We start from the raw sequence: 27,913 nt of genomic DNA, 5'->3' as shown, positions 1-27,913 counted from the left end.
AGTTGAGACTCGGCGCGCGCTGCAGCGGGTACTGGTGGGAGATTTGTATGTCCTCAGAGGGAAGTTTGTTGTGAGTGTGTGCTGTGTCTGTGCTTCACCAAAAAAAGCATGGCTCACAACTTTCAGACATCCACTCTGTCTCTCACTTTGCCGATTTCGTGCCAGATATGTCTCGGAAAGGTAACTGCCGTTTCGTTTCAAACGTCCGTTAGCCTTTAAACGAAGATGTGTTGATACCGGATAGTAACGTTAACGTTCTTACATGACCAGTTAAACGTAACAAGACGTTCACGCTGCCAACATTAGCAACTAACTCAAATTGTGTTTCCTGGCGGTAATTTACTAAAGTTAACTAATAATCTGCTCTTGTTTCAGGTAAGGCAGCCCGTCATTTGTGCCAACCACCACGTGTTCTGTTCATCCTGCATGGAAATGTGGTTAAAGAAAGCCAGCCAGTGTCCCACCTGCAGAGTCCCCATCACGGCAGAGAACCCCTGCAGAGAAATCATCGGTGAGTAGCTCCTTACGAACAAGGAAAAACAGACACAAAGCAAGAGAGGAGAGGTAATGTGAGGTTTCATATGCCTGTGGCATCTCACAGTTGAGTCATCGTGACATCATGTTCAACAAGGCATGCTGTTAAAGTTGCAGTCAAGTTTAGGCAGCTATGTCTGTTTATCAATAGCCCAACCACTACTTACCAAAATACTCCCTGAGTGGATTATCAGTGAAATTTAAGGTTCTGTTCACCCATTGTACAGATTTTTTTTTACCATGATTTACACATGCTTTATAGGAAAAAAATCGGACTGTATTATAGCACTTTTTTGTAAACTTCGTTTTAAAGTATCAAAAAACTACAGTTAAAGCATTTCATAGCCAGGAGCCATGGATTACCACAACCATCCAGGATGCCATAAACACATGCACACTGCAGCTGACAAATCAGAGGTGCAGTCTAGAAACATGGGCATTTGTAAAACAGGCCTACAGTGTGAGAAGAGGCAAAAACAAGACTAAATTTCAATGCACAAGTTATAGTAGCTGACAGGATGACATTTTTCCAGAGCTGTGCTGATTTCATATGACACATAAATGATCTATTTATTGATAGGCCAGTTAACCTTGCTTGTTTCACTGAACTCTACACTCTCGACTATGTAAATACTGACAGTGACAAGTGCAAGCCTGGTCAACAAATGTTTCATTTGTCAGTTGTTTTTGGATAGATTTAATGTTCTTTAATGTCCCTGAGAGGCAGTTTTCTTTACAGACAGTAGTCCAACACAAATACATACATCATACACAACACAGCTCAATATCCACATCTCCACAGTCATCATGAATCATGGAAAAGGAATATGCAATGATATAACATCCAGGGTTATAGTTTGAACAATCTGTGTCTATTAGCACTACATTTGGGCTTAGAGTTAAACTCCACCTTGATGAAAGTATTGACAACTCAACATGTAAAGATGCTGAGGGTCCAAAACAATAGTGCCTTTTGTGATGAACCTCTCTTCATACAGCTGCTGAATGCCAAAAGGGTAGCATCAGTAATCTTATGGCACAGCTTAATAGTTTGTTCCAGTTTGCTCCTTATTTTAAGACTAAAAATGCCAAACCATTAAATCATATAAAAATAAATAACAGGCTCAATAAAAGTGCCTTGATGTGACTGAAACTTTTTTTTGCAAACAATGCTTATATCTAACTTTTGGAATATGAAGAAATATTCCATTTAAAATGGCAGATATAGAACAAGGTTAGGAAGATATTAATGGGAGTGATGTTACAGTGTTTGCTGGCATACATTACATTTTTGTCCCAACAGGCTTTGTGTTATGGTGATGATATATGAAGTTCTTCACACAAATCCATTGTTTCCTTTTTCCTTGTTTTGGCTGGCCTGATCATTTTTTTATCGTATTGCAATACGGCAGTTTACACTGATATGCAAATATGTATCTCAGCCGTGGCTAATGGGCACCCCCCTTGAATTTTTTGAGTCATCCACTAAGTTATTTCTTGCAAAAGTTAGGTCACAGTTTTAAAAACCAAAAATGTTAGTGGGGCACTTATTGCTTCAGTTTCAGCTCCTGCACAGCCTAAACTTGTAATGTGTTAGTTTATGAAATTATATAAATGAACTCAATTGAAGTAGAAAACACCTTTTTGATCCCAGCTTGTGAAGAGAACTTGAATTCTGATCAGACGGGCCCTGTTACTGCACACAGCACCTCAAAAGCCCTGTTACACTGTGCACACTTTACTCTCTGAAGAAAAACCCTGGTGACTCTTGGATATATATGTATCTTGCCGGGACACAAGATGCAACATGGAGCTGCCAGAGGGCACATTATTAACTCTGGACTCAGGCTAGCCATTTTTATCTGCCTTTAGTTTTTGTGCTAAGGTAGGCTAAACATGTCCTGGAGTCTGGACCAATATCTGTGCTGACAAAGTTGTTATTAATATTCTCACCCAACTCTGGGTTAGACTACCAACTAGCACATTTCCCAAACTGGGAAATAGTGTAAATTACTTGTGTGAATGATACAAGTACAGGGCTTAAATACTTAATAATACTACCACAATCCTCTGAAGGTGAGCATGGGAGTCTGAGATAACATGTACCCTCAGTTTAAAAAGCATAATTTCAGACACTACTTTTGATTAGCAGCTCTATAGTAACAAAACCAATGCGTGATTGCACCTTCAACAAAGCCGAGTGACCCGGTAACATTACTTTAATGTGTTTTTTATCAAGTCAGTTTATCTGTTACTGTACTCTTGTATTTCTGTTATAGGGGGCACAAATGAGAGTGACCATAATGACAGTCCTTCCATGAGGAAATGTCTCAGAAAAACCAGAGGAGAACTGCTTTTGCGAGAGTATGAGGTATGGGTTCATCATTCTGTGTGTTTTCACAACAATAACAAGCACGTTGATGCTCTCAAACAGACTCATCAAGAGGTTTATCACCGCAAAGATTTAAGCATAGACAGAGGGGTGAGATTCAGTTGCAGCCACCTGATACAGATTTGCTCATTTGCTCACATCTCAAAAGAATGTGGCAGATTCTATGAAAGCAATTCATTATTTTATATCACAACAAAGTGTCCAGCTGCCTGGTTGCTCAAAAGGAAGAACATTGTTATAGGATAGTAGCTGCACTGACTTTTCAATACTGTGATAAGCCTATACGTTTTTCACGATGCCGTTTCTCTCTGACAGGAGGAAGTAGAAGGGCTCATGAGAGAAAATGAGGAGCTGAAAACGAGAACTCAAAGTCTGGAGTCTCAACTAAGGACTGCTTTGGATCCCTGCAGCATTAATACAGTGCAAAGAGACGACAAAAAAGTTGACCCCTACATCCTAGAGGAATGGACGAACAAGCTGCGAGCTGCCTCCGATGTTTGTGATAAAGTAAAGCAGGACATGGATAAGCTAAAGGAGGTATGCAACCTATGCCAATCAATAGATTGCATTTATATTAACTGTACTGATCCTCAAAAGAGAATACTCACTATAACGCATTTTTGTTATTCGTATTCATTATATCATATGAAGAAATAAGGCAAACAATATTAACACTGAGCTTTTCATTTTACCCATCTTTCAATAGAAACACTGATAAAGATGAGCTGAAGCATAAAAAACAATACTTTAATGATATTTGTGATACTTTTGTGGAATATTTTGTAAAATACTACAAATGTGTTATTTTGCCATCTGCAGGCAAACAAGGCATTACGATCTCAAAATGTCGACCTTGTACAAGAGAATATAAGACTGAAAGCAGAGGTGGCGAGCAGATCTCCTCAGAAGTAAGTGTCTTTCAAGTGTTATTGATACATATAAAGGGTTTTGACAAGGGATGCACTGATTTACTGGCCGAACATCTTGAGTTACATTATGATGCATTCAAGCTCTATTCAGTAAAACTATAGTATTGAGTATTGGGCAGAGGGTAACTATAATGTTGTCATGATTTCTTCAAATGTAATCTTACAGCTATCTTGCAGTAATTGTTTTTGCTCAGTCAAGTGTGTGACAAATAACAAAAATGTGTGTTTTCAGTCAGGATGACCCTTGAATAAATTAAAGACTCAAAGTCATCTGTCCCCAGGTTTGGGCGTTACACAGTGGCAGCACTGGAGGCTAAAATCCAGCAGTATGAGCGTGATGTGGACCACTTGAAGAGGGCTCTAGAGCGCAGTGACCAGTACATCGAAGACCTGGAGTCTCGGGTTAGAAAAAGTGAGAAGGGACGTCTTGAAGGCCAGGAAGCATGCAGGAATAGCAAGGCTGGATCAGAGGATCTCACACAGCAGCAGAAAATCAACATGATGATGAGAAGTTTGAGTGACAATGAGAGGGCATTGATCTGCAGCAATCCAGTGGCAGAGGTGCAAACATTTCCTAGAAATCACAATTTAATGTTCATCCCATCTGCAGATCACAGAGCGTCTGATAAGACTGGAGACCAGAAAAACGAGGATTTGGAAAGCACCTCCTCTGACTTTTTGCCCACCACTCCGTCCGCTGCTTTCCGGTCCCTGACTCTGAGAAGCCCCGGCATCCGTGAAAAAAAAGTTGCATTTAAGCCTGCGTCTTATCTGAGGAGGCTTGATTTTGAGGAGTTTCCTAATCCTGCCAAGAGTAACAGCACCATGGAGAACCAATTCAGCAGCCTCGACAAACTCATCAAAGGTTTGTCTCCAAATACTGATGTGGAGCCCTCAAAGTCTGTCTTCTGGGGTGGTTGGCAGAGATCTAAATCTAATGACAAGTCATGTCCAGGTCCAAGTAAAGAAAGCTTAGTTAGAGGCACCACATCCACTACTCTTTCATGTGAAGAGTCTGATGGTTTCCAAATGTCCAGCGAGGCCTCCATGGATGCTGCTTACCTGGACAAAATCTCAGAGTTGGACTCCATGATGTTGGATGGAGAGAGTTCCAGTAGTCGGGGATCACAACCCTCCCTGGCCTCCTCTCCTCCCACAGACTTGGACAACACTCTCGTCCCTGAACCACAAACATGCACAGATACCTTGTCAAGCCATGGTGGCAAACTGTGTGACCAGAAGAATGATGCACCACGTGGCAACATGGGTGGCACCTTGAATGACAAAGAGGCTCCAAAGGGCTCTGCAGAGGAAAGTTTTGCTACACTGGTGTCAGGTGGGGAGAGCGCCGCCCCTGTCCCTGACTGTGCAGGGCACGGCAGGCTGTCTCAGACTGACGAACTGTCTTTTGATTTGCTGTTTGATTCACTGGAAGAGAATAAGGCTGGTCCCTCTGGCTTTGTCAGTCCAGCAGAGCAAGACCGTGACCACGCAAACCCGTCCTCCTCCCCCAGCTGCACCAGTAAACCTGTGAATGCAACAAGAGACAGACATGCACTGAACATCAGCCAGCCAACAAAAAGAAAGTCTCACAGTCCCTTTAACACAAGCAGTCCCACAAAACTTTCAAAGCTCATGTGAAGGTTTTAAAAACTGAACCTGTGTTCTCACTGTGCCATGCACTGTGTAGTTAACTTTTATAAAAAATAACTTTTTGACATACTTGCTGAACTGTCCATATATCCAGACAGTAGTGCACGAGACAGTTCTGAAAATCCATGTTTCTCTGCTTCCTTGTAGTGCTTCAAATGACATTTGCAAAAATCCACCTCAGATTTAGTAAAACAACCAAAGAGTCTCTAAGTTGTCAATCACTGCTTGTAAACTGTGGTCAAACTGTCAAACTAGGCAGCGCTGATCAAATACTAATCAAGATTCTGTTACTGCATTGTCTATTTCTCACTTCAAATGTTTTTTATAAAAAACATATTGTAGAGTACTGTTTAGCGGTAAAATGAGAACGTTTGTGATCTGGCTGCCAGGTTGAAAAAGGAAAGCCAAAACTAAGCACTGGCCAGAGAAAACGTTATCATATCACAGCTAAAAAGTACTCTAGGATATGTTTCTTAACACATCTGTAAAATGAGAAAGTTTGCTCCAGCTGGTCAGCGGTGCTTTGTTTTGGTTCACTTGTTTTCCATATGGCAACCAGGTCACAAACATTCTCATTTTTACAGCTAAGCAGTACATTAAAATATGTCTCTGAAAACATTTAAGACCAGAAACAGGTAATTCAGTAGCAGAATCTTGATTCCTATTTGATTAGTGCTGCCTAGTTTGACCCCAGTTCAAGAGCAGTAACACGATTGACGGCTGGGTTAGAGACTACTTGGCTGTGATTATTTTTCTCTCTTGTCAGTGCCATTAGAAGCATTACAAGGAGGAGCAGGAACATGATTTTTTTTCCTTTTTTTTAATTTTTTTTTTTACAAATTATCTGTTCCATGAATCACTGTCAGGACATAACGACAGTTTGGCAAATATGAGAATTTTTTTTCTTATAAAAGTTAGAATCCACTGCTTTAACTCCACGTTGCTTCAGAAGAAACTTGGAACATGATGCTCTGATGTAAATTATTGTCTTTGTCATTTTGTCTGTTGTATGAATTAGATAAAATACAGCAGCTTTGTCAGTTTTGTGTGTAGTATACATGTAGGTCTCAGTGGCAGTTAAATGCTTTTAAGGCCAGCCTTTACAGTCTGAACTCCTGTCTGTGCTGTAATCTGACAAACACTGATGTGCTGTCCTTTGTCATACTGTAGTGCACCAGTTTTGGTAGTGAGACACTTTCAAAAATACTTTAAGCCAACTTGTATGCTTGTCATTTCAAGTTAAGCCAGTAAACATGGTCCTTGTGGTTATCTTTTTGTGACATGCAAAACTGAAGACACATAAACAACTGTCATGTCATGAAAAAACTGATATTTTGAATGAAATATTACAATGTAAAAATGTGTTAGGAAATAAAATAGTAATGCAAGGAGTAAAATTGTATGAAAGTTTGTTTTCCATGTGTTTTGTGCATTTTTCCTCATCTTTTGCTGTGCTTTGATCACATTATTCATGCCACACACTATCTCACATTGAGGATTCAAATGTGGGACCATAAGTGATTGTTCCTTGTTGAGATTTCTGGTGACAATTATTATTTAGTGGAAACTGTCACACTCATATTCCTTTCTCTTGCGCTTCTGTTCCTGATGATTTGCATTACATTAAACTAACAATTATTAATTTGCTGCCATTAAAAGTCGAAAAAAACGCATAGCCTGCTATTGTCGTTAAAAGCATGTTGTAGCCCATAACGACACACATTAGAGACCTCACACGCACAGTAATTCCATTGTAGCAGAAAAGCGCCTTATTTATTATGCAAATTTAACGATATCATGTATATTTCACATACCTCTAATCGCTGCATGAAATTTTAATTGGGTAACCGTTGTGGTTTGAATAAATGAAGTGTTAATTCATTGGGATTAATTAATTTAGGTAAAGACTGTGTACAAGGTTACGCTGGTGTATTAAATCAATTTGTTTAGTGCTCATCTGGCGATGATGGGCTTTAATGATAAGACGGCGGACTCATTACTTCCAGGGGTTAATATGAGAGAAAAGCGGGGCAGTGAACCGTGTAACCTGCACATTGAAGTGATTGGGATTGGTGTGAAGAACTGATCAATAATATAAATATATACAGCACTGTGCAAAAGTCTTAGGCCACCTTAAACTTTGTTATTTAACAAGGTTATAATGATCAACAAATTTTATTTCTCATTAGTCTCTTAAAAATACAACCTGAAATTACAGTAAATATGTATACAGTATTAAATAAAATCAAATATTTAAGAATAAAACAACCAAATGGGAAAAGTTGGGCAGACAATATGAGATTTACAATACTAATCTTCTGGCGTATTTACACTAGGTTGCATTAAAGACATGTCCAAAACTCAATATTTATTTTTTGACACTAAATATTGACTTCAGTTTAAGCATTTTTTCTGACTTTTTTTTTTAGTGTTTATTGCATTGTACATGTTCCTGGTACTCTTTGACTATTTGTTTCTTAATAAAGATATTGAGAAACACACACACACACATATACATCATATATATGAGACTTTTGCTCAGCACTGTACACATACATTTCTTCCTTCCTGTTTATTGTTGTAGACTGTTCATTTGAGCATTATAGCTTGAACGTTTTGTTTACCCACATTTTTGCGACACTTTCCTCATAACTATAATTCTGTATGAAAACAACTTCCTGTAATCAGATGGATGAAGACCGGTCTAAAGTGCATGGCTGCTAAAATAAGCAGCGTTAAGTCAATGGTTTACGGCCTCCAAGCACAGAATAAGACCGAAAGGCATTGCGACCGGCGCACTTCGGCGGCTGGATGGAGTGGAGTGAGCCCTTAAAAACGCAGGCGTCTAGTCTCCAGATGTTCCAGCTTGCCCTGTGAGCAGTTTTTATCTGTCAGCCTGTTCACTGTTCTGGCAGTTTATGTCTCGCGAGAGCAGCCGAGCACGGGCTTGACGAGATCTGAGGCGCTCAGGTGTAAGAGCCTCTCTCATCCCCAGCAGTGGGAAACAGTAGACAGATAAGTGCGTCTGAGAGACTGCAGGCATCTCTGTGATCTCCGGGCTCAAGGCTGCACTCGGCGCACTACACAGCGAAAACTACACCGCATCATTACTGGATAGGCAAAAGGATCACTGTGTATCTATGACTATTTTCTTGCTCTTGTAGCAGCTTTTTCCCCCCCTTCTTCCCGTGCACTTTAATTGGAGAAGCTCGCCAAGATGATGTCCATGAACAGCAAACAGCCGCACTTCGCCATGCATCCCTCTTTACCCGAGCACAAGTACACCACTTTGCATTCCAGCTCGGAAGCTATAAGGAGAGCCTGTCTACAAACTCCACAGGTAAATTAAAAAAAAGAGAGAAAAACAACTTCCACTTTGTCTTTTTTCGTGCCTAGGCTGCATGCTCTGAACGCTGTCTGTGCGTAATAACAAGGGGTGCTCCAAGGCACATTCAGCCAAGACGCGCACTTAATGTTTTTTTCATGTATTCCTCGGCAATCACTCGGAGAGACTCTTTTTGAAAGCACGCAAAGCCTCGCTTTACTGTTTTTGTATTAATTTTTATGACTTCTGAAGGAATACTCCGACTGTGTTATGTGTCGCCAAAAGTCCCGACTGACAGATACATTTATTTATGTTTTTGCGTCTTCCCTTTTCCCTCTCCGTGTCTTTTCCCTTTTCTTACCCAATTTCGCACCCCTCCATTCTCCCCTCCTCTTTAATTTCCACCCTTGCAGCTACAGAGTAACATATTCGCGAGCCTGGATGAGACCCTGCTGGCCCGCGCTGAGGCTTTGGCGGCCGTGGATATCGCCGTGTCCCAGGGCAAGACGCACCCGTTCAAGCCCGACGCCACCTATCACACGATGAGCACGGTGCCATGCTCGTCCACATCCACCGTCCCGCTGGCGCACCACCACCACCACCATCACCACCACCACCACCAGAACCTGGAGCCTCAAGAAATCATGGACCACATCACGTCGCCGTCACTCGCCTTGATGTCCGGTGCGCACGACGGCTCCGGCGGAGGAGGTGGCGGAGGCGGCGGAGGTGGCGGCGGCGGAGGGCTCATCTCCACCTCCTCCGCGCATCCGCACTCTCACATGCACGGCTTGGGTCACCTCTCCCACCAGGCTATGAGTATGAACTCGCCTCTCACCCACCACGGGCTCCTACCGGGCCATCATGGAGGGACTCAAGGCGGCCCAGGACTCACTAACACCGGACTTCCCTCCATCAATGATTCGGACACAGACCCAAGGGAGCTGGAAGCTTTCGCGGAGCGCTTCAAGCAGCGGAGGATCAAGCTGGGGGTGACCCAGGCGGACGTGGGCGGCGCTCTGGCTAATCTCAAAATCCCCGGCGTGGGGTCACTGAGCCAAAGTACAATTTGTCGATTCGAGTCGTTAACTCTCTCCCACAACAACATGATTGCGCTCAAACCTATCCTCCAGGCCTGGCTGGAGGAGGCCGAGGGGGCCCAGAGGGAGAAAATGAGCAAACCTGACATTTTCAACGGAGGGGAAAAGAAACGCAAGAGGACCTCGATAGCGGCCCCGGAAAAGAGGTCTTTGGAGGCGTACTTCGCTGTCCAGCCTCGACCGTCGTCCGAGAAAATAGCAGCTATAGCTGAAAAGTTGGACCTGAAAAAAAATGTGGTGCGAGTGTGGTTTTGTAACCAAAGACAGAAGCAGAAGAGGTTGAAATTTTCCGCTGCTCACTGACGGGCATAAAAAAGCAGAAAAAAGTTGTGTGACTGAATTTGGGGACCAAGGGACACTAAGACACCATTTTCAGTCTTTTGTCTCCAGCGATTTTACACGTTGGATCCGCAATGGGCTTTAGATACCCATTTTATGAGGCTTCATATATCTTGTTTATTTTCACGTTATCGGTGAATGTGAAGTATGCAAATAACAGATTACACAAATTTCGCTCAGTTGAGGGAAAAAGTTTAGCGACGTCGACATTGCCTTTTAAAAACATGTGGAAAGAGGTAATTTGCTTGATACTATAGCGAGTTATTTTCTCCTAATAGGCCTATTATTTGAAGTATAGCCATTTACGAATTACCTCATTGATTGTTGAACTGTGTTTTTGGTTTGATTTTTTGTCGTTGTTGGTATAGAATAATTCATGAATCTGTTCATTTATTCATGTGTTCATTTATTCTTATTTGGAGGCTGCTATAAACTCAAATTTAGTTGCAAACTTTTATGGCTAACGAAAAAAAATGTTTAGGCCTGCATGAAATTCACGGGCGGTAATTTAGCCTCTATAGGCTGTCACATCTAGAGATATATTTATTTTAAATTTGCACAAAAGACCCTTTAGGTTTATAGATCGGTTACATCGAAATGGTTTTGTATATACAGACATCACTTTGTCACTTACCAGAGGTGAGCCTCCTGTGTTTTGGAAATAAATTATAGGGTCTATCGACACCATTGGCAACACAAGGAGAAGTTTCAAACAGATCCAGAGAGCACGAGAGCCTTGTCTGCTTCATCAAGGAGAAATCACCACGAAAAAAAAGAACAAGTTTTTCTTTCCTGTGTTTCAGTTTGCAGTGCAAACACTCTATGCATTGGAAAAGAATCACTGCGTACAGTAGAGCTGTCTACTGATAGACCTTATTTTGTGGATGGTGTAAGTCACTGTTTAAATGCCTGTTTTTCACATTAAGATCACCACGTTGTTTGTCGTGTTAATTGTTACGGAAACGTTGTGTAAGTAATATTTTACTTTGTGCACAAGTATGTTTACAAAACTGCGGCGACATGTGCATCATGGAAAAAAAATGTCCCCACTGTCTCCTTCCCTCTCTCACAACTTCTCCACTCTCCTCTGTTGTCCTCTTATACTTTCATTGGTACTATTCATCCTGTAAGCCAAATTCAACAGGGAGGTGTGTTCCAGCAATCTTCTAATAAATCGAAGAAAGAAAACGATGCTTTTCTGTTTGTGACTGGGCCTTTACACTGAGCACAATTATTACGGATTTTATGTTAATATTAGTGGAATGGCTTAATGTTTTATTGTGGCCACAACTCGATAAAAAATGACGTTATTTGATTTTTAGATGTGACTTAATTTCACAGTTATACATTGCATTTTAACTATCGAGATAAAGCGTTTATTAATCGAAATATTGCTTGGGTGTCTGCAGATTTAGTCCAATTTATTGTTCAGTAAATTAAGCTAATTTAAATTTAATTTAATTTATTTCAAACCTTGTTAAAATTAATGATTTTCAGATTTAATATAAAAATACTGCAGTTTATGGTCACATTTTAAAAGTGAAATGTATTTTTGCCCCCCTCCCCCCTTCAGTAGCCTACATTTTGGTGCCACATTAAAAATTAATGAAAAATGTAAACACAATTTGCAAATACTGATACCAACATAATAAAAATAATAATACCTTCCCTCAAAATATTCTACCAAATTTAAGAAATGTTGCGTTTTTAAATTGGTGTGTTGTTGTTTTAGTTGCCCATCTATTTGCAACTTTGCCCCTACAATGGGCTTAATTACAGCAGAATGGGCTGCTAAATGTAACACTGATTGTATGTGTGGAGTTCCTAACTAAGATAAAGTTACCGCCTTTTGCTGTGTTGAAACAGGCCTGACAATCAACATTTAATGAAGTTTCACAGCCGAGTCAGAATAACTCAACAGCAGAAACATTAAAGCGGCTCCCCGTGACACCAAAGAGAGAGAGAGAGAGAGAGAGAGAGAGAGAGAGAGAGAGAGAGAAATTAAAGAAAAGATGAAGAAAAGTAGATATATTTATCTAAAAGGACAACTGTTTGACCTTCACCCTCTCCCAAATATATTTATTCACTGTATACTTCCTCATTTATTTTTCTTTTGGTGGGGCTTCACTTTCCGCTGCATTTATAAAAACGAATTTTTAAATGCAGGTAATGCAATATTAATCGCAATTTGCTGATATAAAATGCAATATTTTCAGACAGCTATCGGGGGTTTCAGGGGAGGCAGGCGGGTGAAGGAAGCCGCTGTTTAACAGCAGAGAAGAGCTGCTCCTTATTGCTTTTCTTTGGCTTTTGGCTACATGGAACAGAAGAGTAAGCGATCCCTTAACGTGAGTAAAATATTTTAAGTCTGATTTCTTTGTTAATAATCAATGTTTAGCAGAGATTTACACGGGAATAGCATATTTAAAACATAGCCGTTTCTAAAAACTATTTTTCATGGAAAGTTGGAATTCATTGCAGTTATTCTAGCCTTGCCTTTTCTTTAACATTTTTTAATAAATAACGATTATGAATTTAAAGATTATAAGGAATTATACGTGAGAAAAAAATATTTTGCTCGAAATGAATATACTACAACCTTAATGTGAAAATACAGAATATTTTAGCAAGATATTTAATTTAATTTAATTTAATTTAATATTATTGCAGCAGAAACTGTTCAGGAGAAAACATTTCGGGAGAGCCACTTCTGTGAGATGTAATCTTAGGTTTCTGGATTTATATTAATAACATTAAAAAAAAAAATCTAAATAATCCGGACTTTTTAACGTGTTCACACAGCTAAGACGGCATCCATTTGGAGCAGCGAGCGTTTATTCCTCATGTGTGTGCAGCCTTGATATCTATTATTTTATCTTATGACTTCAAAGTTTCTCCTTCTAACACAACCTACCGAGAGTAACACAACACCGCTGGCACTGAACACACTCCACGCGCTGCACCACCACCACCACCACCACCACCACGCGCCACACGGCAATAATTTCAGCACCACGAACAGCTCCGTTGGCGGATTGAAGAGTAATGCATTATTGAAAGCCTATATCAAACAGCTCTGGGGTGCTGTCTCTCTGCACAAGGGCTCTGGATGAAGTCGGACTGTCTGCCTGCACAATAGCCTCTAATATGTTAATGGCCGTAGGGGATGCTTGAGGTACCGTCCCCAGCTGCCTCGCCTACCATATGTCAGCCCGTTACGACAGAGTCCTCTATTAATCAGGGGGGTATTTCATCAGTAACTTCACCGATATCATAACCCTTAAAGCTCTATCAATAGCGGGCCGCAGCATCGCCTGATCGTAGGTATCGTTATTGCCTGGGCCTGAAAGGGCCTCCCCACTATATTCATGTCTAGATCGTTTAGATGACCCCTCCTCACACCCTCCCCGCCTCCTCTTGTACTACCCCATGGTGCTTTGGCTGAAACATCTGAGCCTCATGGCAATGAAAACCACCTTTAATTCCAAATTGATCACATAAAAAAATGTTTGCTCTAACAACTATTTTTAATGTTTATTGCACTGTAAAATCTGATAAGTTGATTTTACTTTTAAAAAATCTAGGACACCGATTGCCTTAAAAAATATAAGTAAATATAACCATTCATCTTAATTTATGTTACTTTATACGTAATTGTCAAGTTTACTTAAATGTATGTTATATTTACTTAGTACTGTGAAGTTATTGCAACTTCAAATGAAATTTCATTAAATGAATCTTTCAAAGTTTTAGAAACTTTAACAGTAAACCAAGTTTGCTGTACTATATCATTACTCTGCCAGTTGCATGCTAATCATTAATATTTATATATTCTTAAACATGTTAACAAAACAGAAGTCACAGAACTTAATCACTGGCAGAATCCTTATGATCAAGTAAAGTCAGACTAACTTGGATTTCTGAAGTTGCTAACACTTAGAAAGAACAAGGTAATTTCACTTGTCATTTTTTAAGTTGCAACAACTTCACAAAATTAAGTAAATACAGCAAAATTTCGAGTAAACCAAACAATTAGATATAAAATCAGCATAAATTAAGATTAATAGTTAAATTTACTTTTCCACTTTTCCCAATCGCTTTCCAAGATTATTTTAAATACCACCAATTTGTCAGATTTTACAGTGTATGATTAGGCATATTTTATTATTATTATTATCATTATTATTATTATTATTATTAGTAGTAGTAGTAGTAATAGTAGTATTGTTATGTAACAATGTTTTCGATCCTATCTCACCCGCATTAATCACTTCCTCTCCTTGCTCTCCTTGCATAGGCCGCGATGGATTAATCATGGAGCCTACCAAAGGATCTCATAACTTAATTCCTTCAGGCTACTAGTCGGGGGAGTAATTAATCCATACCGTGGATGTAAATAAAAGGAAATTGGATTCCTGACAGACGAGATGAGAGAGTCTCTGACACCACGTCGCCAAATAATGATTTCACCACACGTTATGGTTACGCAGGCGCTTAGATTTACGAGCGCACGACTTTTTACTATAGCTCTGAGCGGAAGGGAGTGGGCCTACCCTAATCGCAGCTGTTAGGCGCCCTGGCTAAGATGGATTAGATCATTATAATTACAACACTACAAGCTAAAATAAAAAGGAATGGAGAGCGCACACAAACTGCGTTGGTTCTTGTCCTTGTTTTTGACATTCGGAAGTGTCTTAAAACAAAAAAACAGGAACTCCCATCCACCGTTGATCTAACAATGCGCAGGGAAGGTTGGCCTTTGGACGGAAATGTCAAACCGGGGATGTGGATGGGTAGATCCCCCAGATCTGCACTCATTTCCCACTTATATTTGCTCAGTAATCCGCTGTGGCAGCCCTCCATCGCCCGGGACCCGGTTTGAGAGGCGATGCTGTTGACACAGGGGTATATTTCAATCACAGAGGGTTCAGAGTCAGACGAACAACTTATTTGTCTAATAAATCCGTCATTTAGTAAGAAAAATATTTGATCTTGAGGGGCTGACCTCTTGTCATGTAGCTACTGACAGATAAAAAATGGGTATGTGCGTATGCTTCACGGATATGCAGGTAGCCTGCATACCAAAAAAGGCACAATTTAGATTCATATTTGTATGAAGTACACACACAACAGACCGATCAAAGTCTGCCAGCACGCATATTCTTATTGTAGCATATGCTAACAAAAAGCTGGAAGTGGAAAAAGTTTTATAGTCCTGCAGATATCCAAAGCATAACTATAAAAATATTTATTTTAGATGTCAAAATAACAGAAAATGAAAGCTATATTCAGCTCTATGCCATCATTTCATTTGAATTCTGTGGCTATAGTTTTAAAATTAAGATCATAAAAAAGGCCCATCACCAAGAGACATCATACTGGGATAGAGGCTGTTGAAATCCAGTAGCATCTTGGACAGTAGCACATACTTTGACTTTGCAAACAAATAAAATGAGCCTATGATAGCAGCTTTAATTAGAGCACAATATCATCCAAATTAGTTGAGCAGCTGAAATCTGTACAATGCCAAATTGATATTTTGCTACTTTACAGAATTTCATTACAATAATCCAGACCTGCAGTCTATCAAGCAGTAACTGTAGTGTGCCACTACAAGTTGTGACATCAAAAACCTCCATAAAGCTGCTCATTTACACCACTTCACCCATCCAAGTTCACCATCTCTTGCAGTTTTTACAAAACTTTTTTGTTAATTAAAATGTTATTGTCAGAGTACTGCAATCTTTCCAGGGACAAAACACATCTGAACACCATCAAACTGCAATTCTGTAGCTTTATTTTGATCTCTGTGCACGACTTAAAGACTGCTCACTCCAGTAAATCTTTACAGGGTATCAGCCACCACCAGTGTGCCATCCAGAGCTACAAGCAGCAGTTTTCTCTGCTATGGTTTATTTAATCAATTAGGACATATTAACAGCTGGGAATGCCTGATTTAAATGACCTGCTGTTGAGTTTGGCTGAAGCAAAACCCTTTTTGTGATGTCTGTGAATGGCAGCCGTTTTGTTTCAGCATTTTGGCATTTTCTGTATATTGCTATATCTGAATTCAGGGTGTCAAAATGATCAAAATGATTAAATCTGCTCCCACACTAGGACTTGTCTTTAAATGCAGGAGAATGACTGCTAATGCTGTCGGAGCACTAACTACACTGTAACGCTTTTCTTAGAGAAAAGGAATTTTGGTTTCCAAACTAAAAACAAAACAAAAAAATGAGAGGGAGAGAAAGAAAACTGACTTTGTAAAAGGGGGGTCACAGGGACTGCTTATAGGTCCCAGAATTTGGTGCTACGCCCCTGTCTGTGTGTCCACTATGCATTAAGCCAAAATTAAATAGGCATCAATCTGTAGACTCAAAACACAACATACCATGTTTTAACCCCTGCTTGCGTGGCCCAAGCATTTGACACCCACCTTAACAACATGCTGCACTAAAACATCAAAACACTCGTCAGTGTCTGCACTGGTTAGTCGAGTTGTGTCTCACCTCTTTAAAAAAACTACCTATCGCCACCTTAAATGTCACGTCATGCAAAATCTGCCTTACTACCTAAATGTCATTTATATCCTGAGTCCTGCCTGTTAAGAGCCACCATATCCCCGGGCGAAGTGCTCTTTGAACCCTTGTGTTGAACCCATTTCCCTGTCGTCATTACCAACACGTGCTGCAGACAGAAGCCGCGTGGTGAGAGAGGCGGGGGGGCGGGGGGCGCCACCGGAAACAAAAAGTAAGGCATCACCATATAAGGAGATTCCACATCAGCGCGAGTGTAAAATTCAGGCACACGCGATCCAATTTATGGGTCAACACTGAGACAGTGTCGCTATTCCTGCAATATTATGTTATCTAGAACAACCTAATATTTGCCATTGTTGAATCATATAGGTGATTTAGCCTAACTTTTCACTGTTGTAGTTAGTCTACTTTTCTAAAACAAACAAAAGGGGAGGAGGGGGAGAGGTATTAAAGCTATAACATAAGAAGCTGCATACAGTTGTTTCTTTTTTTCAATTCATGCTTCCGGTTTTAAATGTGCTTTTTATAGCACAAATTCATAACAACATAAATCGTTTGCAACTTCACCCAGCCTCACAGCTGGTGATGACAAGCTAAACAGGACTCCTGTATGAAGTAATCCTCAACTGTGCTGGAATATCTTACTTTTGCGAACGTTTACCTTTTTTTGTTAAAAAGGATTACAGGAAAGGATACTTATAAAGCTTTACGTCTTTGCCGCTGTTCTCCATGTCGCTGACCGTGGTGCTGAACATCATATTCCCTCACTGTACCTTCCACCAAGTGCAAACCTTATATTGCTATTCCGAGGATGTATGTATTAACTTTGCCCCCCCCCCATTATCCAAAGAGAATTGCGTTCTGAAACGTCAAGATTCACTTTGAATGACCTCATCACGTCCCGTAAGAGGTGGATTAACTAAACTTTTTACACTTGTAGTTGGTTAGAAATCACTTCAAGTGCATAATTCAGAAAAAATTACACTTTAAAGATGAGTTAAAGCTTGAGTCCTCAACAGGGGGTCCGGGAACCCTAGGGGGTCCTCAAAGTAATTGCAGGGAGCCCCAAAATATTGTTTGATATTTCTTTTTTTTTTTACAAGTTTTTTTCCTGTTTAAAAATGTAAATATGTTTAAAAACTACAAATAAACATGACTCGAACATAGTTTGCCTTTTATAATAACTTATTGCTATAACAGGAAAGTTTTTTCCCTTTACCAACAGAAAAGCAAATACAGGTCAAGACTGAAGCCTTAGGCTGATATGGCCCTCTGACTGACAACCTCCATCTGCCCTGTTTAATATGCTATGCAATTTTATACAATATATATAGTATGAGGTCCTCGCTTCCTCTCTCATTCAGCTGATGGGTGCTTGGCCTGAAAAAACATTGAAGACCTCTGACTTAAAGCATATTAGTGTTAGAAAATGTCCACATATGATGTTTCTCTGCTCCACTGGTCAAAAACCAACTGAATGTTAACCAGCCATCTTTAGACATTACTTAAAATCCAAATGCTTTAAGTTTGGTCTACCTCTTATAAATTACAAAAGGCTTACTCTCTGTTATTTTACTGGAATACATTTTTGTTCCCACTGCTTCTCCATAAACTTTTTTTTTTTCCCAGCACCACATATAGAACATCTAGTTTTCCGCTGAGGAAGTGTGGGGGCATTTCATGTGGCTGAGAGAGGCCAGCTCCCCATCGGCAGATATTGAATATCTTCCTCTGTACACATGGACTTCGATAATGAGGAGAGTGTCGGCCACCGTTTGCCCGCCGCCATGCCATCAAATATTCATCACTGTTGATTAAACAGCCGGCAGCTGCCGATCGGCCGGGTGTCAAATTTGTATCCAGCTACCTCTGTATACACCCAGCCTGAATACAATGAAATGGGACTGAAATCACCCACGAAATAATAGAGAGGCGTGGGGCGGAAGTTCACCAAATGTGTGCATGTGTGTGTATGTGTGCTTGTGTGGGGGTGCAGGGATAACACTTGCACTCTAAAAATCTAGCAGGGCTTAAGCGGACATTTCCGTCCCGTGGTCATCAGAAAGAAAGAAATATTGGAAGAATTAAACTGTGTGTGTGTGTGTGTGTGTGTGTGTGTGTGTGTGTGAGAGTGAGAGAGAGAGAGAGAGAGAGAGAGAGAGAGAGAGAGAGAGAGAGAGAGAGAGAGGTTACTGTGAGGCGCGTTAAATATTTCATGAGTTGTTGGAGTGGAGAGGAAAGAGTGCCCAGGAAGGTTGGTTCAACTCATTTGCTGAACTCGGGCTGAGAAGCATGCAGTGGGAGCAAATGTTGATGCAGTCTGACACACACAAACACACACATGCACACACACATTATTGGTTGAGTAGTTATCTCTTTAAATGTCAGTGACAATGCAAATAAAGCAGTACAGTGCTAGGTGCATTTGTCATTTTCCAGAGATCCTTCACTCAGGCTCTCAGCTCCTTCCTCCCTCTACAGATGAAAACTCCTCTGTGTGTCCCAACATCCATGTCCCATGGCTCATTTAGCAAGACAAAAGAAGTCTAATTGGATGATTTGTAACAAATTGATTTTTTTGCTCCCATGAGGAAAAAAGTTACAATTTTCTTACCCCTGTTTTAACAAACACACACATGCACTGATGCACATAAGCTTTGCAACTTAATGTGAAGATTACAATGTTCAAATGAAACCTTAGCTGATGCTGAAAAATTGAATATTTAATATTTACAAACCCAAACCATGTTACAATTTTCATTACTCAAGAATTTAAGTCTAACTCCAATGAAAATTAAACCCTGACTTTCACTCCTTTCTTCATGCAAACCAAAACTCTGAAAAGGTCAAAACTCCAGCTACACTTGTGGCCCATAGTATACAGAACAACTTGACCATAAGACCAATGATTTTTGTCGTGTAGCCTTTATCATGAACCCACAAGCCAAAACGCATTGGTCATGCAATAGGGGGGTGTGGGAGTCCTCAGTCAGAAAATTTTGAGCATCAAACACTTAATATCCTGTATCCTGTGAATTTTTATGCACCAATTTGTGCATTTTCTGCATCAAATCATGGTGTAAATGTCTTTAATTTGGTCAAAATAAAAGTCCTTTACTACTGTCATGTTTGTTTTTTTTTGGTGGTGGTGGTGGTGGAGGGGAGTGGGGGTCAAGCACATGTTCTAAATATTGAGGGGTGTGTGTGTCTCTTGCATCACACTGAAATCAAATGAGAAGCAACCCAAACTCTAACAATTACTGAATGCAAACTTAATGCAAAGCTTATGACTTTTTTCATTATCCATTAGCCCGCCAATTATGTCCTTGATTAATCGGTTACTTATTTGGTCTGTTACAAATGTCACATATCACAGAGGCCAATAAGATGCCATCAATTGTCTTGTTTTGTCTGATCAACAGTCCAGTACCCAAAATATTCAGTCTGCAACAATGGAACAAAAAAAAGAAGAAAAAAATCCCACGTTTGAGGGGTGGAATCACACATTATTGTCAATTTGCTTGAAAAATGACTCCAATGATTAATCAGTATTTATAAAATGCAGCTAAATTTTCTGTGATCTATTAATAGACTTATGGTTTTAGCTATAAATGCTAGGACCTCACCCCAACCATAGGCCTGAGCTTTATTTACGGCCTTGTGACCGAAGCTCTCGTCAAAGTGAGGATCCAGTTAAAGAGTCCTCATGTGAAAGGCTTTATCAGCATGCTGATTTTGGTAAAACATCACAAAGATTTAAGTGCAAAAGCATGTGCTCATACACATTCATACCAATTCCTTTAGCATGCTTTTCAACTAGAATTTAAAAACATAACTGGGGCATTTTTTGCATTTTCTCCCGATATCATCTGTGGCACGTCCAGTGAGTTGTGGAGGGAGTTTATGGGAACTGTGCAAAATCAGACAGCATTTAACAGCCAGAGGAAACAAGTGTCTGACTGAGAGAGGGAGAGGGAGACAAAAAGAGAGAGCTCAGTTTACTGGCCATTGATCGTCTCTCTGTGATCTTATTAGCCTCTTGTTACTCAGACTGGAATATCATCCTCTGGATCCCCTTACTGGAATATCCGACTCATGACACGGTTGTTAGATCAGCAACTCAACCTGAGTGTCACCCATCGACCAGCCAACACACAACAAAGATGACAAGTGCTGCACCATTGGGTGGTGTTCATATCCCCGCGAAAAGCCCTCGATATCCTCTTCTAAAGCTGCGATGAAGTGACATCGTCTTTTGCAGAGTTTAACAGAGCAAAAGCAAGCAGGTAGAAGTATGATGATTTCCTCAAGGGCACCACAATCCTGTGACTTCTCAGTTCACCAGGACAGTTTCTATGGAAGCTAATAGACTCTCGCTGCTGCTGCTGCCTGACATCACTGTTATACCACACAACACATTGTGTATTAATCATGATCACGCCCAAGAGACACCCACCGAGCGCCTGCAGGATCCCATGTAAGTTCCAGCCATTTCTGACACCTTTCATCAATACCACATGTTCTGACATTGATTGTTAAGTCCTCAGCGTCCTGACTTCACACCTCGCAGGTCACACGGTGTGAAATCAGCTCTGCGTTTTATTACTCGGGGGACCTAATCGTCTCCACTGAAGACGGCCAGCTTTGACAGGTGGAGCTGCAGTCGACTTTGACAAAGTACTGATTAGCCTGTCACTCTGAATGCAAGGAAGCCACGAACTATGTAAAATTCATTGATTGACTCCCTGAGAGCCGGATAGGCAGCGGACTGAATGCGTCACCTCATTGAGTTAGATAAATTGAGATGACTAATTAGTCATAAGCACCGGTCACATTGATGCATCTGTGCAAGTGTTTCAGAGTCTGGTTTTGGTGGCATTTCAGTAATGACTTGCCAGTTTATTAATTAATAGGTTGTAATTATCTAGAAGAATTAACAATGTGAATTATCAGTTTGTCCTCAAAACCTCCACCTTGGAAAGCAGTACAAACTCACTTGTGCATTTAAGGTTATGCAGTTTTTTGTTAACATCTACTGTCTTTTGTAGGGTGTAACACCCAAGCCTCTCTTTTGTTGTTATTCAAGATAATAGCAAGTGTTTTGTGCAATGTCTGACACCTTTTGATTTTACATAATAATGTCATGTCTTTACATTGTTGGCATGACTTTTTAAAACCCAATCACAAGTAAAATGTTGGCAGTGTAGGCTACAAATCATGGAAACGTAACATTTGCATGTTATTATGTTGCTGATATGTCCTTTCAACAATGCTGTGGTTAACATGTGGCTAAGTTTAGGCACAAAAATGACTTTGATATGTTTAGAAATAATTCATGTTCTGGTGGTATAATCACCACTGGAAAAACAGAAAGGAGGCAATACAAAACACCCATGTTTGAAGCCTGACCCCCCCCCCCCCACACACACACAAAAAAAACCAAAAATAAAAAGTGCTGGAAACTCAGCAATGACTCACTAAATCATAGCTGGTTGTGTTGTTTGTTGGTCTTGAACAGTGGTCTGCAGCTTGGCAGGTGTCTTGCATAGGAGGCATGCCATCCAGAGTCTTTTCCACCTCATGGTGACAATGTGTGGTTTCGGTTTAGGCATACATTGCACTATGTTATGTTTTGGCTGAAAATACCTGATTTGGGAGCACAGTCCCACTGGGAAAGCACATGTTCTTCAACAACCAATTCTCTAGGCACCAACCACTTTTCTAGGCACTATCGTGGCAGGAATTACCGAGATGATTCTGTGAAAAACCATCTCCAACGTAAAAGCAGCGAGTGGTTGTGACGAAACACCCACATTTCATTACTAAAAAGATGCTGGAAACACAGTCACATGTCACTAAAATAGAACCAGTTTTGTTTTTTGTAGTTCTCCTGCAGTGGAGCTTGGCAGGTGTCATGCCATCCACCGTCCCCTCAATCTCCCCATGACAAACTCAGCTCATATACTACGCCACTTTAGAAATATTGATATAATATGTACCAAATGAGGAAATGCAACATTTGTGGTTTGCAGAAATGTCACAATGCCAGCATTTGCCTCTGGCTATTGGTCTGTTTTTTAACATCTGGCTATTACCAACAGTTAAAAGTTAACAGTATAGGACTCAACTTTGGCTCATTGGCATTTTTTTCTGTTGATCAATGAGCACTTTCATGTAAAAATATATAATTTAACCAACCAATGTCATAATTGGTTTCAAATAGGGACCATTTACATGTTAACTTGTACATATGGTTGAGCTCAAAATATTTTGATAATAGATTAATCCTTGGAGTAATTTTTCAAGCAGAAATGCCAAAATCAGCTCGTTCCCACTCCTCCAAAGTGAAGATTTTCTCAATTTCTCTGTTTTATATCCTTGCAAACTAAATATTTGAACTGTTTATTGGGAAAAAAAGACGAGAAGAAGTCACCTGGGTCTCTGGGAACAATGTTTTGCCATTTTCTGACATTTTACAGACCAAACAATGCAATTGGGGGGAAAATGGCAGATTAATTGCTAATTAAAAAAAAGATGTTGTAATGTGGTCTATTTGTATATTAAACCTGTAGTTCTCAGCGTGAGAATTGGACAAAAATATGTAGACGTAAATGAATAAAAATTTTAAAATATCCTCAGCACAAGTCTGTAAAAGCTCATTCATTCATTCACAAGAATAAATGAACAGATCCTAAGAATAGCACAAACTTCAGCACATCCTCTGCCTCAAACCTCAGCAGACCAGACTACTGTTGATACCTCCTCTAATTACAGTGATTGACTGTTGTGCAATATTATCTGTCTGGACCCCCCCACCATCACATATACACCCTACAAGTCACCCTGTCCCACACTGTCAGGATCCAAATTTCACCCACTTATTGACCAGCGCGTGTAACAAATGGTATGGCAGGGAGGGGTGGTGGGAGGGGGGAGAGGGGCAGCAGTCTGCGGAGAGGGGAAGGTGAGGAGATAAAGTGTACCACTGAATAATTCAGAATGAAAACACAGAAGAAATCAATCATGAGGCCAAAATCTGATATTAACAGCAAATGATGTTTGGTGCAAGTGTGTGTGTGTGTGTAAGTGTGTGTGTGTGTGTGTGTGTGTGTGTGTGTGTGTGTGTGTGTGTGTGTGTGTGTGTGTGTGTGACAGAGAGACAGACACTGATTCAACTAATTTAGTATCTGTCATGTGTATCAAACTTACTCGGTGAACTCACTTGGCTTTTATTTTTATGACTTTTAAAATCACCATCTGCACTGAAGTGTAATGTGTTAGTCAGACACTTAAGAGTTGCTAAGTAATTAGCGCTACATTGGATTTATAATTGGCTATCATGGGCCTTTATTGGTCAATTACCCAATCGAATCAAGTGACTCAGCCAAATGTAACAGTCTTATTATTACTCAATTAAAACAAATGCTCTCTGTGGTAGGGGGCTTGAGAGGCAGAGAGATGGGAGGGGGGGATGTGGGGTCTGGATTCCCAGTATATCATCAGGTAATTAATATTTTCATTAACTCACTCTGTGTTGAGCTGCGACCTGCCTCCGATCATTTCATTTCCTCTCCATGGGTTCGATACTGTAGTGGCTCCATAATTAGTTTGATTTATATCTGCCCACTGTAATGAAGGAGAGCGCTCAGTCCTCTCCTCTTCCTTTTTCACCAAGCACTGAAGCTCCGCTCTAATGTCCGATAAATATGCCGTGGCTGTACGCAATGGGAGGAACGAGCCTCTGTGTGTTGAGACAGCTCATGAACAAGAAACAGAGACATAGCTTCTGAAAAATTTACACCAGGATCTTTGAGGGATGGAATAGGGGCTTGTGCGTAACACGGTAAAGAAACACAGCTTATTAAAGATTGAAGCATACATACATGATTCTTTTCTGTGTCAAGAAGGAAATTCTTGATACTAGTGCCCAAAAACCTTAGGGATTAAGAGAAATGCAGAGATAGAAGATACTGAAGGGAAGCGGAAGGTACCAGAGGGCTCAGGAGGATCTGATCTACCTTAATAGTTCATGATTTGTGTGAACACTAAGGTCTCTGGGTGATTAAAGAATGACATTTTAAGATTTTAATTGATGGCAACACAGATTTTGTTATGATTTGGTCAGTGATTGCAGCTACTATACTTCTACCATGTAATGCAATCCACTGTATAGGCTCCATGACTTCAGTGGCTTTACACTCAGCAGGGTAACACAGGAGTGCACATGAATGATTTCAGCATTAATAATGCTCCATTGATTATTGTTCTGCTGTTTAAAGGTGAATGGCAAAGCTTTCTGAGCAGCAGGGGAGGGAGAGGCCCGTGTGTCTCAGGGAAGGCCTGATTTACATTTTGGAAAGTGCACCTTACTCCCGGGGGGTTTGCCTATCGTTTTCAGTCAATACTGACTCTGAACTTTCTTTGTTGTGGAAGACTCTCCAGTCCTTTACACACTGGCTGCATTATGGCTGCTTCACTTTTTTTGTTTGTTTTTTTGTTTTTACAGTTTGTAAATTGTTGAAAACCCAAGTCTGAATCCATATATACAAATGTACATACCTAATTGGTCGGGCTTACACTAACAATTATTTCGATTAGGGATGCACAAGATTTGTTTTTTCCGCTATTTGATATGCCGCAATTTTCCGCTCATTTTAGCCGACTGGTGATAAAAATACATACAAATATGTTTTTTCCAACTAATTGCTGAGAACATCAAATCTCTCCTGAAGTGGAATTAACATATTCCGCCTGCTCTTTTTGTGATAGTGGCAGATGACATAAAATATAATGCTTTTTGAAATGTATACATTCACTGGGCAAAACAATAAAAATAACTTTGGTTACATGTAAAACATCCCCTTTTTATTGTTATGTAACAAATTGTCAAGAAGTACTAAAAAAAAAAATCCTTAATAAAAAAAAAATACAATTTGGATTTAGGAACCTGGAAACAAGATTTGGATTTTTTCCCCCTTAAAAACAGACTCAAACTGATTAATCAATTATCAGATTAGTTGGCAATTCATTTAATAGTTGACAACTAATCAATTTATCCTTGCAGCTGTCATGAATGGTTATGCTTTATTCTGTATGTGAGAAATAAAAAACATAGAAATGCATGTGAGGTCCTCCAATTCAAACACAAACAGATTGTCCTAAATGTCTCTACATATTGCAGAAAAACATGTTTGTCAGATTGCTCCTGTTCAATAATGCGGGAAGTTTCAAGGTTAGTCTTTTTGCTGATCATAATTTTCATGGGTATAACTGGACTGCAACAGATCTCTGGCCTATTTCAGAGGCAAGCTCCCTCTTCCAGAGACTCCAGCAACAGCTCTTGCCAACAACTGCCCTCCAGCTAGCTCTGCATTAAGGTTATCTGAGTCTCGAGACTTCCAAAAAGGTAATCGTCAGCATAATATACACAGCACAACACAGGAGCAAAGAAGAAGCAACTTTATCTGGATCCTATGATGTTTTCTTTTTGCAAGAGTTATAAGAAATACAAATAATTTATTGTTTATAATTGGATTGGATAAAACTGCTAATTTTTTACTCCTGTAAACATTCAGTCAGAAATCTATAAAGATCTGATATCAATTTCAGCTTTGTATTAGTGCCCCTTACACAAGCAAGCCAAGAGCTCTTATTCATGAATGGATTTAGTCTACCCTACAGGATGAGACATGCATTCCAAGCATCTCACTTTATGTTGTTTTGATGCTCTTTGGGATCGATATGCACCACCAAACAATTGATAAATGGCAATGACAGGAAATACTACGCGTTCCCCTCCCAGGTTTCATAAGAGCCAAAGCTAAGCGGGTGGAAACATAAAGATAATCTTCAGTGCCACATAAAAAGGAGCCAAATTAGCTAGCTAGCCAGACTGTCCATCTCAGCATCTCTCAGGCACATTTAGCAAGCATTGAATGCAGCTCTTTCTACCATTTCCCCTTACTCAATTATTGATGGTAATTATCATGGTGTGCTTAGTCTGCACCATAACAATATATTCTTAACAAGAGGCAAGTCAGTGGGCATTCTCTCAAATTATCTTTTATTTCTTATGGGACGCTCTTGTCTTTTTTCCCCCTATTGACTGAAAACTCTGATAGTGGTGATTCTTCTACATGTGATAATGAATGTGGCGACAAAGTAGCTTGAACAAGTGAGAAGGGAACTGCTTTATAAGACTTTTATAACACCAGAACAGAAGGTTTATACCTGCTGTACGTCACATTCTTCAGTTGGTTTATATAAGACTGTACCAAGTAACTGGTTGTGAATGCCTCTAAATGTATAATAAATGTAATATTAACAAGGTGAGACTAGCACCCACCACCCACCAAATACATGTTAATTGTTGGCAGTGACAGGTAAAATTATTAGGCTATCTGCCATTTAAACAGGGAGGATGCACAATAGAAAGACACACTTAGTAAGGCTGGCATCTGATTGGACAGAGCTACAAATTTAAAGGTCCCTGGCAACTGCCATATGGAAGCAAGGCTATTGTCTGTAGAACCTTATTTGTTATGACTGAAAGTTGTTCAACAAATCCTAACCAATAACTATCAATTAAAATAACGTGACGACGGTGAGTATTTTTTCTGTTTCTTTGTTGGCCTACGCTAAATATCTCTGAATAAACTGAGGTATACTGTTAGTTCTATATATGCATGCATGCATTTGTACAGTACCCTTTGACCCTGGAAATAAGGGCTCCCCCAAAAGCATGCATAATGTTTTTTGTATAAATACATAAAAATTGAATGGTAGCATTCTTACTATGTCGAAATGATCTAATACTTAATACTGGATCTTTGGGGTCGATGCAGATATTGGAGAGTAAATAATTCCAATACTGATATATTTGCTGATCTCTGACACACACACACACACACACACGCCATTATGCAATGCAATTATCCCTCACATAGAGCTATCATTTACTTGTGACTAATATATGTAAGCAGGATATTCAAAAGTTTAACAATAAACTTAACAGTCTTAATTACATCAGTGCATTGAAACTGTAAACTTAATTGGGAATTTTTGGGCATCTTTTTCTGCAGTATTTTCTATTTGACAAGGTA

At 39.9% G+C, this 27,913-nt stretch overlaps 2 protein-coding genes across 2 annotated transcripts; both read left to right on the top strand.

Moving 5' to 3' along the window:
• Positions 1–3: 3 nt before the first annotated feature.
• Positions 4–6,912, top strand: obi1 (ORC ubiquitin ligase 1). Its single transcript, XM_042488695.2, has 6 exons — positions 4–180; positions 376–511; positions 2,814–2,905; positions 3,242–3,463; positions 3,746–3,834; positions 4,137–6,912. Exons 1-6 carry the CDS (start codon positions 109–111, stop codon positions 5,494–5,496), a joined length of 1,971 nt encoding a protein of 656 aa, XP_042344629.1. The 5' UTR covers positions 4–108; the 3' UTR covers positions 5,497–6,912.
• A 1,528-nt stretch (positions 6,913–8,440) lies between these two features.
• Positions 8,441–11,458, top strand: pou4f1 (POU class 4 homeobox 1). The gene is made up of 2 exons (XM_042489829.2): positions 8,441–8,848; positions 9,247–11,458. The coding sequence occupies exons 1-2, from the start codon at positions 8,726–8,728 to the stop codon at positions 10,234–10,236; spliced, it is 1,113 nt and encodes a 370-aa protein (XP_042345763.1). The 5' UTR covers positions 8,441–8,725; the 3' UTR covers positions 10,237–11,458.
• Positions 11,459–27,913: the final 16,455 nt, after the last annotated feature.

This window comes from Plectropomus leopardus, chromosome 1, assembly GCF_026936395.1.
Source record: "Plectropomus leopardus strain MGB_pleo_1.0 chromosome 1, ASM2693639v1, whole genome shotgun sequence".
Classification (NCBI taxonomy): domain Eukaryota; kingdom Metazoa; phylum Chordata; class Actinopteri; order Perciformes; family Serranidae; genus Plectropomus; species Plectropomus leopardus.
The sequence above is the reverse complement of the archived record's forward strand: the minus strand, read 5'-3'. Positions and strand labels throughout refer to the sequence as shown.

Excerpts from the sequence above, each read along its gene's own strand:
- pou4f1 (XM_042489829.2), top strand. The coding sequence starts at position 8,726 with ATGATGTCCATGAACAGCAAACAGCCGCACTTCGCCATGCATCCCTCT. Across the intron at positions 8,849-9,246 it reads CCTGTCTACAAACTCCACAG|CTACAGAGTAACATATTCGC; the intron begins GTAAATTAAAAA and ends CCACCCTTGCAG.
- obi1 (XM_042488695.2), top strand. The coding sequence starts at position 109 with ATGGCTCACAACTTTCAGACATCCACTCTGTCTCTCACTTTGCCGATT. Across the intron at positions 181-375 it reads GCCAGATATGTCTCGGAAAG|GTAAGGCAGCCCGTCATTTG; the intron begins GTAACTGCCGTT and ends CTCTTGTTTCAG. Across the intron at positions 2,906-3,241 it reads TGCTTTTGCGAGAGTATGAG|GAGGAAGTAGAAGGGCTCAT; the intron begins GTATGGGTTCAT and ends TCTCTCTGACAG.